At 40.4% G+C, this 20,060-nt stretch overlaps 1 protein-coding gene and 1 long non-coding RNA gene across 8 annotated transcripts in view; one reads left to right on the forward strand and one right to left on the reverse strand.

Moving 5' to 3' along the window:
- Window positions 1–411: 411 nt before the first annotated feature.
- Window positions 412–20,060, reverse strand: part of LOC118918340 (zinc finger protein 182) — a 41,734-nt gene continuing 22,085 nt past the window's right edge. For 5 of the 7 annotated variants that reach the window (XM_057495275.1, XM_057495277.1, XM_057495276.1 and 2 more), the window contains one exon: window positions 412–3,146. In XM_057495275.1, coding sequence (XP_057351258.1) covers window positions 1,513–3,146 — 1,634 coding nt within the window. In that variant the 3' untranslated portion in view covers window positions 412–1,512. The remainder of the gene's footprint in view (window positions 3,147–20,060) is intronic. The other 2 variants (XM_036897066.2, XM_036897065.2) reach the window with 1 other exon arrangement.
- On the forward strand, window positions 12,260–19,109 carry LOC130681752 (uncharacterized). Its single transcript, XR_008995012.1, has 2 exons — window positions 12,260–13,408; window positions 17,917–19,109. It is a non-coding gene; the product is annotated as an uncharacterized LOC130681752 (long non-coding RNA).

The raw sequence follows: 20,060 nt of genomic DNA on the forward strand, positions 1-20,060 counted from the left end.
TGCTTTAAATCTCTTGCAAAAAGAATATACATACATGTGAAAGAAGTAATTTGAATCATTTTGTTAAGATATGGAAAGACACTGGTGGGTTTTAGTATAGGATATTTTCAGAGATGACACTGTGCACACTAAATGAGAAATGTGTCCCAGTCTGTTATTTGAGGTTCACATAACATGGTCCCAGCTGACCCAAGAATCACTTTATTTGGCACCTTCAGGAAAGTAATGTCTGTGTGCCTTTGGAACTGATTGGGTATCTGTTGTTCTGATTATTCAATTCATTCACTTTTAAAAAGAAGCTGAACTCCACATATCTGTTAAATGTTATAAAGTCCTGTATCTAAAATCTGACTTCATTATAGCAGTAATAGAAAATATGCCTTTTAAAAAGTTTTATTTATCTATTGAAAAGGTAGTACACCCACACAGTGTAATTTTCGAAAGTTATGAAAAGATACACAGTTGTCCCCCTCCCAATTCCATCCCTCCACTTCCCTTTCCCAGAGGTAATCAGGGTTCCCAGTTTCTTGTGTATTTTTCCAGAGATAGTCTATGCAAATATACTCAATTACATACTAACCATTTGTTCTTTTTATATTCAAATGGGTAGCATATTATATGCACTGTCCTGCACCTTGCAGTTTTCACCTAATAATATATGTTGGAGATCATCCCACATCACTAAACAAATGGTGTCCAAGTTCTCTTTATATATTTACTCTTGTTTGTCTACCTAGGGGTTTGCTGTATGAACATACCAGGATTTGAGAAACCAGGCCCTTTGTGGTGTCACTTGGACAGCTTCCAACCTTTTGTTTTCACAAACAGTGCATCAATGACTACCTCTGTACATTCATCAGCTTGTGCATGCATGAATACATATATTCCTAGATGTGAAATTGGTGGCTCAAAAGCCATGTGCACATGTGCTTTTGATCACTTTGGAATCATTCCTCTTCAAATAAGAGTTTTGCTGGAGGTTCATGTGGGATAAGAAACCAGGGTCACATTCTAGGCAGATCAGTTTTTCTTACAACTGAGATTTTTTTTCCATTTGGTAGATCTTTCAGACTTGACTTCTCCAGAGTCAGTAAATAGGGGCAGCTGTAGGGTTCTGCACAAGGAACACTGCCTTCTCTTGCCCTAGCACCTGTCAACTGAGTCTCCCATGAGTACAGACTACTTTCTGCAAATATGGTTTGTATGAACAATTCCTTACTGAGGGCCCTGCCTATCTCTCCTACCACCACAAATGGGTCTAGGAAACATCCTACCTCCCACCTACCCATGCCCATTCCCTCTGCCTCTGGCAGCCCTCTCATCAGGGTTTCAGCTATCTCCTAATTTTGTCAGATCCACTTCTGCTTCTTTTTCTCCCTGTAGCTTTTGGGTGAAGACAGATGAAAAAAGGCTGGCTTATTCCCCATATTTAAGCCAGAAGTCAGAACATACTTTTAAAATGTTGAGAAAACTCTCCTTCAGTAAACATAACAGGCACAACTGATTTATTCTCTAATGTGCAATGAGCTTTGACTTTCGAGTGTGGCCTTTCCCATGGGCTTTCTTTCCTGTATGTGTTCTCTGATGTACAATAAGGTTTGATTTTTGGGTAAATGCTTTCCCACATTCTGCACACTTATAGGGTTTCTCTCCAGTATGAGTTCTCTGGTGTACAGTGAATGTTGACTTTTCTCTGAAGGCTTTGCCACACTCAGTGCATGCATAGGGTTTCTCTCCTGTGTGTGTTCGCTGATGTATTATAAGCTGTGACTTCTGGCTAAAAGCTTTCCAACATACAGGACATTCATAGGGTTTCTCTCCTGTATGAATTCTCTGATGTATAATGAGCTTTGACTTTTCTCTAAAGGCTTTGCCACATTCATTACATTTATAGGGTTTTTCTTCTGTATGAGTTCTTTGATGTATAATGAGGTATGATTTCTGGGAAAATGCTTTTTCACATTCATTGCATTCATAGGGCTTCTCTCCTGTATGACCTCGCTGGTGTAGCATGAGATAGGATTTCTGAGAGAATGCTTTCTCACATTCATTACATTCAAAGGGTTTCTCTCCTGAATGAGTTCTCTGATGTACACCAAGGTTTGACTTTTGGGTGAAGGTTTTCCCACAAACATCACATTCATAGGGTTTCTCTCCTGTATGAGTTCTCTGATGCACAACGAGGGTTGACTTCTCATTGAAAGACTTCCCACATTCGGTACATTTATGAGGCTTCTCTCCCGTGTGAGTTCTTTGATGTATAATGAGAGTTGATTTATCACTGAAAGTCTTCTTACACTCATTACATTCATGGGGTTTCTTTCCTGTATGAGTACTATGATGTATAATTAGATCAACCTTCTGTATAAAAGATTCCCCACATTTAGTGCATTCATAAGTTTTCTCTCCTGTGTGGGTTTTCTGATGGACAATGAGGTTTGACTTCTGAGTGAAGGCTTTTCCACATTCATTACATTCATAAGGTTTCTCTCCTGTATGAGTCCTGTAATGTATAATAACAGTTGACTTTTCTCTGAAGGCTTTTCCACATTCCGGACACTCAAAGGGTCGCTCTCCTGTATGTGTTCTCAGGTGTATAATGAGCTGAGATTTTTGGCTAAAGGCTTTTCCACATTCAGTACATCCAAAAGGTTTCTCTCCTGTGTGAGTTCTCCAATGTACAATGAGGTGTGACTTCTTGCTGAAGGTTTTCCTACATGCAGTACATTCAAAGGGTTTCTCTCCATTTTTAATTCTCTGATGCAGACTAATACCTTTCTTTCGCCTGAGGACCTTCACACACTCTTTATATCCATGAGGTTTCATCCCAGGAGTTGTTTTCTCATACTCTGTATGGAAGAATAATGTTGCACATCCATTATCATGTTTCTTTCCTGCAGAGCTTCTATTAAATAAGTCTAAGGTATCTACCATATTATTTCCAAATGACTCATGTTTATTGGGCGTTTGTATTGAAACAATAAGGTTTGTACTCAAATGAAATGTGTTTCCGAATTCATTACAGTCATGGCCACTCTTGGTGACAATTGTTTTCTTGTCAGGGAATCCAACTTGCATCAACAAACATTTATCTTGGTCATCCTGGGGCTGTCTCTCAGTCTGTTCATCAACTTGGTAGGCTTCTTCTAGAAAGAAGTACAATAAACCATTTTTATACTTTGACATTATGGAATGGACCTTCTTTAGAAATGCCCTGCCATATGGAAGTTTATCAGAGTTCTGGAGAAAGAAACTTGACCATCAAATCCTATTATTTTAGTAAATTCCCACCTGCCAGCCTTTTTTTTTAAGCCAAGAATAAACCTTATCCTGACACCTCAGTCTTTCTTAACTCTCCTTTTTTTAAAATTAAAGTATCAATATACAATCTTGATGGTTTCACATAAACAACACAGTGGTTTCAACATTCACCCATATTATCAAGTCCTCACCCCCTCCACTGTGGGCACTGTTTATCAACATGGTAAGATGTTATAGTCATTGTCTTCTCTGTGTTGTACTGCCTTCCCTCTGACCTGCCTATATTGTGATTGTGAATTATAGTGCTCCTTAATCCCCTTCTCCCTCCCCAACACCTCCCCTTGGTAACCACTAGTTCCTTCTCTATGTCTGTGAGTCTGCTGCTATTTTGTTCCCTCAGTTTTGCTTTGTTTTTATACTCCACAAATGAGTGAAATAATTTTTTCTTACCTCTACTTTTATGTCATCTCTGACTTCCATCAACTTTGGGGGCCTTATTACCCTTTCTATTCACTTAACATATTAACTCTTAAATGTACCTGACTTATACTGTTTCCACCTAGGTAGAAATGCAACAGTGTTATTTGGGAACTCAAATCTTAGACAATCCTAAATCCACATTCACAGTGAGTGGGAGGAAGATCTAGAATAATTAACTTTATAAAAACAAAAATCTTAAGATCTTTGCCAAATCTGGATTCACCTTTGCATCCATCCAAGCTTGCATTCAGTTCTTTAACACCTCCTTCTGTTCTTTTCTACACTATTTCTACAAAAAAACTATGTATTTTATTAACTCCAAATCCTTCCTCATGTCCTGTCACCCACACAGCCCAGTCTTATTTTCCTATATTCAGAATTTAGCTTTCAAGAAGTACTTTAGTCTTTTCAAAATAGCTTACTCTGAATTTTTATTAACTTCTAAAGTAGTCATCTATACTACTCATTTAGACAGTTAAAACTAACAAGTCTTGCCTTTAAATATACCATACTTCATCAATTGCAAGATGCATATTATTTCACATTTTAACATCTCTGAGTCCAGATGCATCTTACAATTAGATGTCGTAGATTAATTGGTGGAAATTCACTTTTCTTAGTGATATCAAAATCAATAGTATTTGAAGTAATACTGAATTATCATTTTTTTGTAGTTTACTTTTCTATCACATTTTCCTAATACACCAAGAAGTTGAAAGAACAATACAATAGGGGCGGAGCCAAGATGGCTGCATGAGTAGGACAGTGGGAATCTCCTCCCAAAAACATATATATTTTTGAAAATACAACAAATACAACTAATCCTAAAAGAGAGACCAGAAGACACAGGATAACAGCCAGACTACATCCACATGTGTGAGAGCCCAGCACCTGGTGAAAGGGGTAAGATACAAGCCCCGGCCCGGTGGGACCCGAGCGCCTCTCACCCCAGCTCCCGGTGGGAGGAGAGGAGTTGGAGCGGGGAGGGAGAGGGAGCCCAGGACTGCTAAACACCCAGCCCTACCCATCCGCACCAGAGCACGGACACAGTGCATACGTGGACGGCTGGAAACTAGGGAAACATGGCAGCAAGACCTCTGAGTGGGTACCAAAGCTGATGCCCCTGTGACAAAGAAAAGCAAGTGCTTTTTGAAACTCTTAAAGGGACAGGGATGCAACAGCTGGACGGAAACAACCCAGGTCACAGTACAGCAGCTGGAAACTCCAGGGAAACCCGGGTGCACTAACCCCCAGGGCAACATCTCTGAGACTCCTCATGGAGGTAAACAGCCAAACAGCCCCCTGTCCATTACCCCTCCGGGGCGCGGCCATAGCAGAGAAGCAGCCTGAGTCTGGCCATGCCCTCAGCAAAGGAGCTTCCTCCATACCGGCCGGGCAAGACACAAAGACCCAGTCTACACGCAATTGCCCAACACAAGCCACTAGGGGTCGCAGTTGTCCCAGTAAAGAAAGGCCAGTAGCAAGTGGAAAGTTTGGCTCTCCCAGCTGACAGTCAATAGCACCTATCAACATGAAAAGGCAAAAAAATTTGATCCAGACAAGACTAACCCAGACAGCTTCAGCATCTGCTACATCTTCCCCTGAGAAGGAAACTGGGGAGATAGATTTAACCAGTATTCCTGAAAAAGAATTCAAAACAAAAGTCATAACCATGCTGATGGACTTGCATAGAAATATGCAAGAACTAAGTAAGGAGAATACAGAAATAAAACAAGCTCTGGAAGGACTTCAAAACAGAATGGACGAGATGCAAGAGACCATTAATGGACTAGAAAACAGAGAATAGGAACGCAGAGAAGCTGATGCAGAGAGAGATAAAAGGATCTCCAGGAATGAAAAGAATTCTAAGAGTGCTGAGTGACCAATCGAAATGGAACAATATCCACATTATAGGGGTACCAGAAGAAGAAGAGAGAGAGAAAAGGGGATAGAAAGTGTCTTTGAAGAAATAATTGCTGAAAACTTCCCCAAACTAGGGGAGGAAATGGCCTCTCAGACCACAGAGGTACACAGAACTCCCATGACAAGGGATCCAAGGAGGGCAACACCAAGACACATAATAATTAAAATGGCAAAGATCAAAGACAAGGACAAAGTATTAAAGGCAGCCAGAGAGAAAAAAAAAGGTCATCTACAAAGGAAAACCCATCAGGCTATCATCAGACTTCCCAACAGAAACCCTACAGGTCAGAAGAGAATGGCATGATATACTTAATGCAATGAAACAGAAGGGGCTCGAACCAAGAATACTGTATCCAGCACGATTATCATTTAAATATGAAGGAGGGATTAAACAATTCCCAGACAAGCTAAAGTTGAGGGAATTTGCCTCCCACAAACCACCCCTACAGGGCATCTTACAGGGACTGCTCTAGATAGAATCATCAGACCGTGTTTATAATAGCTCAACAAGCGAGTTAAGTTAGACAGTAAGATAGTAAAGAAGCTAACCCTGAACCTTTGGTAACCACAAACCTAAAGCCTGCAATGGCAATAAGTACATACCTTTCAATAATCACCCTAAATGTAAATGGACTGAAAGCACCAATCAAAAGACACAGAGTAATAGAATGGATAAAAAAGCAAGATCCATCCATAGGCTGCTTACAAGAGACTCACCTCAAACTCAAACACATGCACAGACTTAAAGTCAAGGGATGGAAAAAGATATTTCATGCAAACAACAGAGAGAAAAAAGCAGGTGTTGCAATACTAGTATTAGACAAAACAGACTTCAAAATAAAGAAAGTAACAAAAGATAAAGAAGGACATTACATAATGATAAAGGGCTCAGTCCAACAAGAGGATATAACCATTATAAATATATATGCACCCAATACAGGAGCACCAACATATCTGAAACAAATACTAACAGAACTAAAGGAGGAAATAGAATGCAATGCATTCATTCTGGGAGACTTCAACACACCACTCACTCCAAAGGACAGATCCACCAGACAGAAAATAAGTAAGGACACAGAGGCACTGACAACACACTAGAACAGATGGACCTAATAAACATCTACAGAACTCTACATCCAAAAGCAACAGGATACACATTCTTCTCAAGTGCACATGGAACATTCTCCAGAATAGACCACATACTAGGCCACAAAAAGAGCCTCAGTAAATTCCAAAAGATTGAAATCCTACAAACCAACTTTTCAGACCACAAAGGCATAAAAGTAGAAATAAACTGTACAAAGAAAGCAAAAACGCTCACGAATACATGGAGGCTTAACAACACGCTCCTAAATAATCAATGGATCAATGACCAAATCAAAATGGAGATCCAGCAATATATGGAAACAAATGACAACAACAACATAAAGCCCCAACTACTGTGGGATACAGCAAAAGCAGTCTTAAGAGGAAAGTATATAGCAATCCAGGCATATTTAAAAAAGGAAGAGCAATCCCAAATGAATGGTCTAATGTCACAATTATCGAAATTGGAAAAAGAAGAACAGATGAGGCCTAAGGTCAGCAGAAGGAGGGACATAATAAAGATCAGAGAAGAAATAAATAAAATTGAGAAGAATAAAACAATAGCAAAAATCAATGAAACCAAGAGCTGGTTCTTCGAGAAAATAAACAAAATAGATAAGCCTCTAGCCAGACTTATTAAGAGGAAAAGAGAGTCAACACAAATCAACAGAATCAGAAATGAGAAAGGAAAAATCACGACGGACCCCACAGAAATACAAAGAATTATTAGAGAGTACTAAGAAAACCTATAGCTAACAAGCTGGGAAACCTAGGAGAAATGTACAACTTCCTAGAAAAATACAACCTTCCAAGACTGATCCAGAAAGAAACAGAAAATCTAAACAGACCAATTACCAGCAACAAAATTGAAGCGGCAATCAAAAAACTACCACAGAACAAAACCCCTGGGCCAGATGGATTTACCTCGGAATTTTATCAGACATACAGAGAAGACATAATACCCATTCTCCTTAAAGTTTTCCAAAAAAAATAGAGGAGGAGGGAATACTCCAAAACTCATTCTATGAAGCCAACATCACCCTAATACCAAAACCAGGCAAAGACCCCACCAAAAAAGAAAACTACAGACCAATATCCCTGATGAACGTAGATGCAAAAATACTCAACAAAATATTACCAACTGAACTCAAAAATACATCAAAAGGATCGTACACCATGACCAAGTGGGATTCATCCCAGGGATGCAAGGATGGTACAACATTCGAAAATTCATCAACATCATCCACCACATCAACAAAAAGAAGGACAAAAACCACATGATCATCTCCATTGATGCTGAAAGAGCATTTGACAAAATTCAACATCCATTCATGATAAAAACTCTCAGCAAAATGGGAATAGAGGGCAAGTACCTCAACATAATAAAGGCCACATATCATAAACCCACAGCCAACATTATACTGAACAGCGAGAAGCTGAAAGCTTTTCCTCTGAGATCAGGAAAAAGACAGGGATGCCCACTCTCCCCACTGTTATTCAACATAGTACTGGAGGTCCTAGCCACGGCAATCAGACAAAACAAAGAAATACAAGGAATCCAGATTGGTAAAGAAGAAGTCAAACTGTCACTATTTGCAGATGACATGATATTGTACATAAAAAAACCTGAAGACTCCACTCCAAAACTACTAGAACTGATATCAGAATACAGCAAATTGGCAGGATACAAAATTAACACACAGAAATCTGTGGCTTTCCTATACACTAACAATGAACTAATAGAAAGAGAAATCAGGAAAACAATTCCATTCACAATTGCATCAAAAAGAATAAAATACCTAGGAATAAACCTAACCAAAGAAGTGAAAGACCTATACTCTGAAAACTACAAGTCACTCTTAAGAGAAATTAAAGGGGACACTAACAGATGGAAACTCATCCCATGCTCCTGGCTAGGAAGAATTAATATCATCAAAATGGCCATCCTGCTCAAAGCAATATACAGATTTGATGCAATCCCTATCAAATTACCAGCAACATTCTTCAATGAACTGGAACAAATAATTCAAAAATTCATATGGAAACACCAAAGACCCGGAATAGCCAAAGCAATCCTGAGAAAGAACTATAAAGTAGGGGGGATCTCACTCCCCAACTTCAAGCTCCACTATAAAGCCAGAGTAATCAAGAGAATTTGGTACTGGCACAAGAACAGAGCCACAGACCAGTGGAACAGACTAGAGATTCCAGACATTAACCCAAACATATATGGTCAATTAATATTTGATAAAGGAGCCGTGGACATACAATGGCGAAATGACAGTCTCTTCAATAGATGGTACTGGCAAAACTGGACAGCTACATGTAGGAGAATGAAACTGGACCATCGTCTAACCCCAAATACAAAAGTAAATTCAAAATGGATCAAACACCTGAATGTAAGTCATGAAACCATTAAACTCTTGGAAAAAAACATAGGCAAAAACCTCTTATACATAAACATGAGTGACCTCTTCTTGAACATATCTCCCTGGGCAAGGAAAACAACAGCAAAAATGAACAAGTGGGACTATATTAAGTTGAAAAGCTTCTGTACAGCAAAAAACACCATCAATAGAATAAAAAGGAACCCTACACTATGGGAGAATATATTTGTAAATGACAGATCCGATAAAGGCTTGACGTCCAAAATATATAAAGAGCTCACATGCCTCAACAAACAAAAAACAAATAATCCAATTAAAAAATGGGCAGAGGAACTGAACAGAGAGTTCTCCAAAATAGAAATACAGATGGCCAACAGACACATGAAAAGATGCTCCACATCGCTAATTATCAGAGAAATGCAAATTAAAACCACAAAGAGATATCACCTCACACAAGTAAGGATGGCTACCACCCAAAAGACAAACAAAAACAAATGTTGGCGAGGCTGTGGAGAAAGGGGAACCCTCCTACACTGCTGGTGGGAATGTAAATTAGTTCAACTAGTGTGGAAAGCGGTATGGAGGTTCCTCAAAATGCTCAAAACAGACTTACCATTTGACCCAGGAATTCCACTCCTCGGAATTTACCCTAAGAACGCAGCAATCAAGTTTGAGAAAGACAGATGCACCCCTATGTTTATCGCAGCACTATTTACAATAGCCAAGAATTGGAAGCAACCTAAATGTCCGTTGGTAGATGAATGGATAAAGAAGATGTGGTACATATACACAATGGAATACTACTCAGCCATAAGAAGAGGGCAAATCCTACCATTTGCAGCAACATGGATGGAGCTGGAGGATATTATGCTCAGTGAAATAAGCCAAGCGGAGAAAGAGAAATACCAAATGATTTCACTCATCTGTGGAGTATAAGAACAAAGGAAAAACTGAAGGAACAAAACAGCAGCAGAATCATAGAACCCAAGAACGGACTAACAGGTACCAAAGGGAAAGGGACCGGGTAGGATGGGTGGGTAGGGAGGGATAAGGGGGGGAGAAGAAGGGGGCTATTAAGATTAGCATGCATAATGGGGGGTGGGAGAAAGGGGAGGGCTGTACAACACAGAGAAGACAAGTAGTGATTCTACAACAGTTTGCTATGCTGATGGACAGTGACTGTAAAGGGGTTTATAGGGGGGACCTGGTATAGGGGAGAGCCTAGTAAACATAATATTCATCATGTAATTGTAGATTAATGATAAAATAAAAAGAAAGAAAGAAAAGGGGGATTACTCCCTGATAGGATAAAACTAACTGTAAATCAATGATTAATGCATGCTTTAAATATCCTTAATTTTGATCACTTAAAGGGTGTCAGATGATCAGCTATGGAGGTACATTTTTCTGATAATATTCCTTTCTCTTAAAAAAAAAAAAGCAGTTCCTGTATGGTGACCTCCAATGAGTTCTACGCATTGGTATAAAGGGCATATCAAAGTGTGGGCAAAGGGTCTGTTTGTGTTTATACAGAGGATCAAATCCTAATTTGGCTACCCAGAAAATGAACTAAGATATGATATGAAGAAGAACTTCCAACATCAGCACTCTCTGGAAGAGTCATACCAGAAGATGATCATCAAAAAACCTCAACAAAGATCCAGGCGCTGCTACAGTTGTAGCTGCACTCATCCCACTGGTTCCTGGACTTGCCATGGGAATGAAGAAGGAGACATCTAAGCTGGCCTGTGCATAGAGTAAAACAACAAATTTGACTGGATCTATACTGTTGGAACTCAACCAAGAATTAGGAGAAGTGCAAGTTGTAGCGTTCCAAAATCTTACAACTACAGACTATTTACTGTTAAAAGAACATATGGGATGTGAACAGTTCCCAGGAATGGGTTGTTTTAATTTGTCTGATTTCTCTCAGACTGTTCAAGTTCAGTTGGACAATATCCATCATATCATAGATAAATTTTCACAAATGCCTAGGGTGCCTAACTGGTTTTCTTGGTTTCACTGGAGATGGCTGGTAATTATAGGTCTGCTTTGGTTATTTAACTGTATTCCTATTATGTTAATGTGTGTGCACAGTTTAATTAGTAGTTTAAACCTATACATGCTGAAGTTACTCTACAAGAAGATATGTCAAAGAAATAATCAATCTTCCCATGTTTTCTTCCGTCTGCTATTTCTATAGCTTTTCTTCTTCCTTCCAAATTACAACCCTTAAATAGAATTCGTGCCTCATATCGAAAATTACCGAGTATCATAATTCGTCCAAGTGGTAAAGATACCTCAAGACAAATGCTGGGCATAGTAGCCACAGGGCATAAATCTGCAAAGAAGTAAAAAGCTAACCTTTTCAAACAATATTGCTTCTCTCACTTACCAACTTTACATTTCCCTGTATGGCCCCGGAAGATGACTGGTTAGCCAGAGACGGGTAAGATTCCTCAAGGGCGGAACAACCTAAGACAGGCACAGTCGCAGGGGGGCCATCAGGTGAGAAATTGGGGATCAACAGAGGTGAGGCTTAGAACCTCAAGCCCCCTGTTTTGAGAGAAATCTTCTGCATCCGTGGATGTTTTATTGCCCTTGTCTAGCTTGGATTAACACTTAGTTTACAGGCACACACCTGATCATCTACATTTGCTCTCTTACAACACTAAACTATGTTTTCTACCTTTATCTTGCATCTACCCACCACCTCAGCATTTTATTAAAAATAATAATAATAATAATAAGGGAGAAATGTGGGATTCACATATAAATCAAGTATAAAAATCAAACAAATATTCATATTTGACCTGATTGTTTATAGTTCATAATGCATGATCAAAACCAAAAGTTTTTGTGATGACTGCCCTTGTACTGTTCACCATGTAAGAACTTATTCACTATGTAAGAATTTGTTCACCATGTAAGACCTTGTTTGTTATGGTTCAGAAGATTGGAGACTGACGAGAATTAGGCTTGGGGTGGATTAATGATTGTGCATTGAGCATTAAGTCCCCTATACAGAATTTTATTGTTGTTAACAACCATTTGATCAATAAATATGAGAGATGCCCTCTCAAAAAAAAAGAACAATACAATAACTACTCATATTACCACTTAGATTTAATAATAGCATTTACAATAGTAATATTGAACTTTAAAATGGACCATGTAGCTGTGGTTTCTTTTTGTGACATCCTTTCTTCCAACAACAAAGCACTAGTTCTTAACCAGAAGTAAAAATGAAAATCACAGGAAAAGCTTTTACCCAAACTCAAACTCTAGCAAGCATCTACTAAATCTGGAGCTCTTTAACTGGTAAACAGCAGCATAGCATATGTGGCTAAGGTCATAGGCTGTTTAGCCCAGCATCAAATTCTTGCTCAGCCTTTCAACTGTTCTGTGACCTTAGGCCAGTCATCTATTTGTACCTTACTTCCCCACCTAGAAAATAGGGATTATAATGTGCCTGCCCAAGTATATATTGATAGGATTAAATTACTTATAACAGGGCATGCATGGCACATAGGAAATACTTTTAGATTTTTACTAGGACTACTACTCTTATGTTTGAGCCACTATATTACTATAAAAAGAAATTAGGAATATCTTGATATATTTAACATATTCTTGAGTACTAAGTGAATAAAACTGTGCATGGTAGGCTACCATTTTGGAAAGGTAGCCAATTTAAATTTTAATAAATTGTTACCTATGAGGGAAGGAAGAAAGAGAATAGGATGGAGAAGTAAAGAAGCTGGAATATACATCTTTGAATATACCAGGATTCCATACTAATAAATATCCCCTCATATGTTCTGAAAACTCTTGATTCTCAATGATGTGGAGAGCCAGATGTGAGAGAGGCACAGCCACCACATCCCACAGGTTCTGCTCAAGGAACTGCCTGCCAGCACCAACCCCAGTTAAGGGGAGGTACAAGAATAGCCAAAGGCAGTTAAGCTTAAAAGGCAACAAAAAGCTTCCAAGATCAGCCCAAAGTGAGAACATCGTGGGCGGCACACGGAAGTGAGTCTGTGTATATAAACTGTGCAAATTAAAACTGCGCCACTGGTCTGCCATCAGTGGTCAGTGGACCTCCTGATCCCATCTTTTCTCTCTGTGTTTTTCTTCTAATTTCCCACCAACTCCTCTCAGGTTCCACAGAGCTGGACTCTGCAAGTAGCGCCCAAACAAGCACCTGAGAATGGAGTGATCAGAAGCCGAGGTGAGGACACTCCCCAGAGGATTGACGCCGGTCAAATAAGGTAAGGCGAGCAAGAGTCAGGAGTAAAACATGGGGTAGCTTAAGGCAGTGCTTCGTACCCGCAGCAGTAATGTGCGCAGTCGGCAGCTAGAATCTTTTCTCACTTTTGTGCAGGAGAATTGCCCCTGGTTCCTGGAAGAAGGGACCATAAATGAGCAGACTTGGCAAAAGGTGGGGCTGCAGCTTAAACAGCGCTTCTCCCTTCATGGGCCTCAGGACTTTCCTGTAGAGACCTTTGCTTTCCTGAACTTAGTGAAGGAAAGGCTGGACTCCTCCCCTGAAGCCTCCCATTTGCCAGATAAACTCTCAAAGGGAACCTTACGGCTGAACAACTTAAACAGATGGTGACTGGCCATGAGGTACTTGTAAAAGTCCATGGCCTCAGGGAGTGATGAACCTTTGCCTCCCGAATATGAGCAGGAACTGACCCAGGAGAAACAACAATACCTTCAGAAAGACTCGAGGTCCTGGAGTTGCAGGGGGGGAGGGGGGAGGATGATGACGCAGATCTGCCTGCGGACTCTGAATCTGCGCTAGCTGTCCCTGAGAAGCCTAAAATGACCCCTTCTCCTCTGGCAGGGACCCCTCTACCTCCTTTGCGCCCACCCAGTCACTAGCCTAAGTGCAAGTCTCCCACTCCCATCCCTCCCCCCGTGACGGCCCGTACTGCCACTAACTGCCCACCCCCTCATTTAGTCCGTGTTGCAACACAAAATCCTAGAGGCTCAACAACGGGGAGGAAGACACTACTGAATTTTACTGTGTGTCTTCCTGTACTAAAAAGGAACGTTGGAAGGGAAGTCATTACGGAACACCAAGCCATTTCCTTTAAAGTCTTGAAGGACCTTAAGCAATCCTGCTCACTATACGGCCCCAAATGAGAGCCTTAATTACAACATCATTTTGCAATTGGATATTAGTAACTAGAAAATCTTTTTATCAGTTTCTCTGTGTATATGATCTTTTATGAATAGTATTTCTAATGGTATTCATTATGTCTCAATCTATATGTTTGTGTGTCTAAATGTATGAAAGATATTTTTCTACCTCTACATGGTATTAATAGAAATTAATTGATTTAAAAACAAGCGCTTGTAAAGACTGGGCATTCTAAAACTTCCAGAAATTCTGATAGAAGATACTAAGCATTAGTGCTAATTTAAGTTGAACTGAAATGGACATGTCCTTATGGTTATCAGCTGCCTAAGTTTACCTAAAGTCATTTAAGTTGATGTTATCTGTTAAATCTTTCAAGAATAAAATGCTTAGAGGCTTGACTTTCTCTAATGTTTGGTAACAGTTTTGTGAGTAATCTAGCATGGTTGTTAGGAACGAGTAAACTAAATAAGTGTAGCAAGTGAACATCTTAATAATAATAGTGTATTACAGTGTGTATACCTACCTACAGCCTGAGAATCTTTGTGGTAACCTAAAACCTCAAAGTTTTGCTAAGTTAGGTAGACATATTTTGTGCTTAGTGAGAAATTGTGCTGTAAAACATGTTTCCAGAAATTACGTGTTCATAAATTTATCAATCTAAGGAATGCTAGTATAACAGTTTACAATAGCCTACTTCTTAGTGTTCACTGAAAATTAATGTACCTAACAGTTTTAAGTTCCAATTAAAACTACTTAAAATGATAAGGAAAACATCTTTGCATGCTAAAAAATGTATCTTTTGATAAGAAAAGGTATGAAAAATGGAAATACATTTTATTGAGGATAAAAGAAAGTAACTTTATTCTAAAGTACAGCTGGTTATTTAAAGAGGGAGAACTCTAAAAAGAAAGCTGCAGAAAGTTTGTGGAAGGATTTAATATGGTGACGCTATGTGAAATAAAAGCAAATGAGCCTTGATATCAAGTACATAGCAAAACTAGAATTCTTCCTGTTTGTTAAAAGAACATAGTTTTCTTAAATTATTAGTCTCTTATTAGCAAGTCTAAAGATTGCTAAGGGTTTTCTAATTGTTTTATCAAAATTTCTCATGCTTAAAGTCTCAATGAGTTGTCTGAGTACTTAAGAAAATAAGGTCTTAATATTAAAATGACTAAAAGCTAAGTTTTGCTGACAACTGTGTAGCATTCTGTATTTGCCTTTAAACCTTTTTATTGTTATTCTGGTTAAATAGATAAGTATTGTTTCATAGTGACCTATGCTTCTATTTAGGCAAATGCCTTAAAAATTTTCTTCTGACAGCTTCACAAAATCAAATTCAAAAAGGTGCTTTTACCTCTAGTTAACTCTGATATTTTCCAGAGGGCCCCTGGAACATGTCAGAGGAATTTCTTCTCCTCATTGGGGAAAAATATTTGGCTAATTTGGCTAATACATTTAATATGTAATTACTTGGGAACCACTGTCAAATGAATTATGCTAAACTTTAGATTATTACACTGTTACATGTTACAGAAATAACCAACTTTTCTTGTCAGTTGTGTTAATCATAGCCATTTCTGAGTCTTTTATCATTTATAATTGAAAGAGCCCACCTCACACTTAAAAATCAGTTATTTAAACAAAAAGAGGGAGAATAGGGGACCTGCAGACAAACCAACTAAACCTTGCCCTGTTTACATTAAATTTCCTTTCTGTGGATGAGCAAGGCCTTTACAGCAGCAGATTTTTGACCTCTCAGAACAAAAAATTTGCATTGGTCAGATGGAAAGACCCCCCTCACAGGTCTATGGCAAGGACACGATCCGGTGCTCATCTGGGGGAGAGGTCATATCTGTATTTTCCCTAAGTCTGCTACAGGTCCCCATTGGCTCCCCGAATGGCTGGTCATAATATCATCCAGCGATCGACTCCTGGGAAGAAGATGAGGATCACCCCCGAAGTCCTCATCCTTCGACACCCATAATCACAACAAACGCAAAGACCATGTCCCCTGACATGGGGACAACTCAAGAGTTTGGCTGAAGAAGGAGAAACACTGCTCCAGAGCCAGGGACAAGCCCAAAAGAGCCAGGGAATCTATTTCTGGCCATGCTAGCTGTGGTCTCAGTTCAAGTGGGATTAGCACCTGGAGAGATCCATTGGACGTTTTATCCAAGTCCCCCTGTGTTACACTCAGTTACCTGGGGTGATGAATCAGTCCCGGTGTCTGTCAATGACACCCAGATCCTGGGAGGGCACTCAGGACTAGATGGGCCATGCTGACAACAATCAGCACTATTTAACTATGCTGGATAGGCAGTGGATCCTCTCTTATGTGGAGTCCACCTACCCATGGATGGGTGCTTGTTGCTAGGACAAGTGAATAAAACTGATATGGGTGGTGCCCTGATAGCAACCATTAGTGGGCCCTGGGACATTGGCAATCTCTTGGCAAAATATCCACCATCTCTTTCATGGAGCTACCCAATACCACCATTGTTGTGGCCCCAACTCATCCTCCCTTACCCTACTGCACAAACAGCACCAGCATCGAATTGGAAAAATTCACCCTCTGGCAGTCCGACACAACCTTAGCCATTCCTCAGAGCTAGTGTTCGACTGGTCCCATTGTTTAACCGGGCCCAATCGAGATTGGATGGCACCTGGAGGATATGTATTGCCCATCACCACCACCTCTCGACATAAGATGCAACAAGAGTTGTGGTACGTTTGGGCCTCCCCAGACTATGTTAACTTTTCCTGCTCCTCCACTAGTGACCTAAATCTTGTACATCCTTATGGGGTATGAGCCTGCATGCAGCCCCCATATAACCTGCTTGTATGGTCTTTTAACATCTCTTTCCAGGGAAGCCTGTATAACGTTACTTGCATGAACTGCAACCTAACTTCATGTGTATCCACTTGGAACAAAGGAAAAAACATCCTAGTCCTTTCCCAACCACCACATATTATGCTGCCTTCCAATCTATCTGAACTGTGGTATGATGATCCAGGGACACAGGCCCTTATAGAAATAAGGAATGAGCTCTCCAGCTGGAGAGCTGTTGGACTCATAATTGCTGGATTAGTGGCTGCCATTTCGATCCTCATCACCACTGTCACTGCGGCTATGGCCCTTTCACAAACCATACACACTGCTCAATATGTCAATCAATTGGCCTATAACACCTCTCAAACTCTGAAAACTCAGGAGAGCATTGATGTAAAGATAGAAAGCCGACTTTCCATCCTGGAAAGTACAGTGATAGCCATGGGTGATGAGGTGGAAACCCTCTGGTGGCAGCTCCGGCTCTGGTGCCACACTGCATTTAAAAGCATCTGTGTTACCAATGCACCTTGTAACAGTTCTCAGTGGGATTGGAACACAATTTTCAGCCATCTCCTAGGAGTGTGGCAACATACAAACCTTAGCTTCAATCTACATAACTTGCATCAAGAAAGACTAGATGTCCAAAATGCCCGATTAGATATAATAGACCCCTGAGACCTGGCAAAACAAGTTCTTGAGCATCTTAAGGGGTTTAATCCTTTTCAATATGCTCAAGCATGCCCTTTGGTATTTACTTATACTGTTGCTTGCTATAATCTTTCTGCTTTGTATTGTATCAGCCTCCTAGAGCACCTTCTGAAGAAGAATTAATGCAAACTGAGCAGCCATCCACCATCTGTGGCTTCAAATAAAGAAAGAAGGGGGAGATGCTATCGTTCCTTCCTGAACACAGCATTTTCTAGAATCTCCCTATCCTGTTGTTGCAGGAAGGGCATCTCCCATTGTCTACTGTGACCAGAGGATGTCTTGTATATGCCCCAAATGTGGAGTTGCCTTGTGCCAAGAGCCATCCCTCCCTGTGATGGTGCCTATCATTTTTTTGTCCTGTGATGGTCCCTCTTGTACTTTTACCAAGAGAGACTCTTTTCTCATAGTCCACTTGCCCAAGGCTATGGCTGGGCTTTCCGGCCCATGTTGAGGTTGAAGGCACCTGGGGGCTGGTGCCATGCCATCTGTCTCTCTTGTCCAGTGCTTTAAGCTGGGCTCTCCCTGTAGTAGAAACCTGGGTTCCCTAAGACAGGTGACCAGAGCCAGGGCCCCACTGGCTGGTGAGGGAACTTCAAGGCAGGTGCTGGGTGCGGAAGCCACGGGGGCATAGACAATCAAGGAGACAGAGAACTGACCCTCTTGGGGGATGCTGCTCCTCTCTCATTTAACATGCCTCACATCACCCTTCTTGGCCCCATAGGATGGCTAGTTAGCCAGAGGCAGGTAAGATTCCTCAGGGAAGGAACAACCTACGACAGGCACAGTTGCAGAGGGGCCATCAGGAGAGAACTTGAGAGCCAACAGAGGTGGGGCACAGAACCTCACCCCCCCAACCCTGCAAAGGCCTGAACCCTCACCACTTCTGAGAGAGGTCTTATGCTCCCATGGCTGCTTTGCTGTCCATGCCCAGCTCAGATCAGGACCAAGGTAGCAGACAGGGACCTGGCCAGCAACAGCTGCCTCCTTATTCCACTAAAAAGAAGAGGGAGATGTGGAGAGCTGGATGTGAGAGAGGCAAGGCCACCACATCCTGCAGGTTCCACTCAAGGAACTACCTGCCAGCACCAACCCCAGTTAAGGGGAGGTACAAGAAGAGCTGCAGGCATTTAAGCTTAGAAGGCAACAAGAAGAGCTTCCGAGATCAGCCTGGAAGTGAGAACATTGTGGGCAGCACACAGAAGTGAGCCTGTGTATATAAGCTGTGAAAAGAATTAAAACTGCGCCACTGGTCCGCCATCAGTGGTCAGTGGACCTCCTGATCCCATCTTTTCTCTCTGTGTTTTTCTTCCAATCTCCCACCCACTCCTCTCAGGTTCCGCAGAGCTGGACTCTGCACAATGGCACCAAGATGATTACCTCAACTGATTCAACCCACTACACAATCAGCAGTCTCAGAATAATATTGACAATATGACCATCAGATATAAGATTAATAAGTTAAAAACCAGAAGACCAGAATTTGGTTTGGGAGTATCAGTTTGAATACATTATGTTTTCTCTTAAAAAGCTTTTTTTTACATAGTTCCTAGCTTTGTCAATGAAAAGGCCTAGAAACAATTCCATACATTACCACTAAAAAGAACCAGAGGTCCTTGGAGAAATGGCTGATTTCAGGTTAAAGACAGAAAATATATAAAATGCACCTGGAACATCTTGTAACACCTGAAAGCAAGGAAGCTACCAAAGACTCAGGATCCAACTTGAAGGGGTTTCCACTTCAAGAGATGGAACAGTTTGATTCATAGTAAAGACAATAGATTAAAACGAAGTTTAAATGCATAAGTCCAATACTCAAAAAAGGCATACTGGTCATCTTTGATGCTATAAAACGAACTCATTTTGAAAGCTTGTCAATAAATGGAAAAATACACTTAACTCATATGTATACTATGTACCTAATTCTGTATAATATAGAACTAATATATAACCAAATAATAGATGAAGGTCAATCCCTCTTTATAGAAGTACTACAGCTAATCAACAAAGAAGGAATGGTAGAATGTCACCATTTTGCAACCATTAATGAATTAATAGATCTAAACGATAATCACCAGTGATTCATAACCACAAAAGACAACCATGAATTACATGCCTCCTGATGAAAGTAAGGTCACACCAGCTTTTTCTATTTGCTAAAAGAAAAAAATAAAGCCCTGAGTCTGATGAAGCTTCGTGATCTACTTACCACTTTACAAGAAAAACAGAACAGAGGAGT

The sequence above is a fragment of the Manis pentadactyla genome, chromosome X (assembly GCF_030020395.1).
Source record: "Manis pentadactyla isolate mManPen7 chromosome X, mManPen7.hap1, whole genome shotgun sequence".
Lineage (NCBI taxonomy): Eukaryota > Metazoa > Chordata > Mammalia > Pholidota > Manidae > Manis > Manis pentadactyla.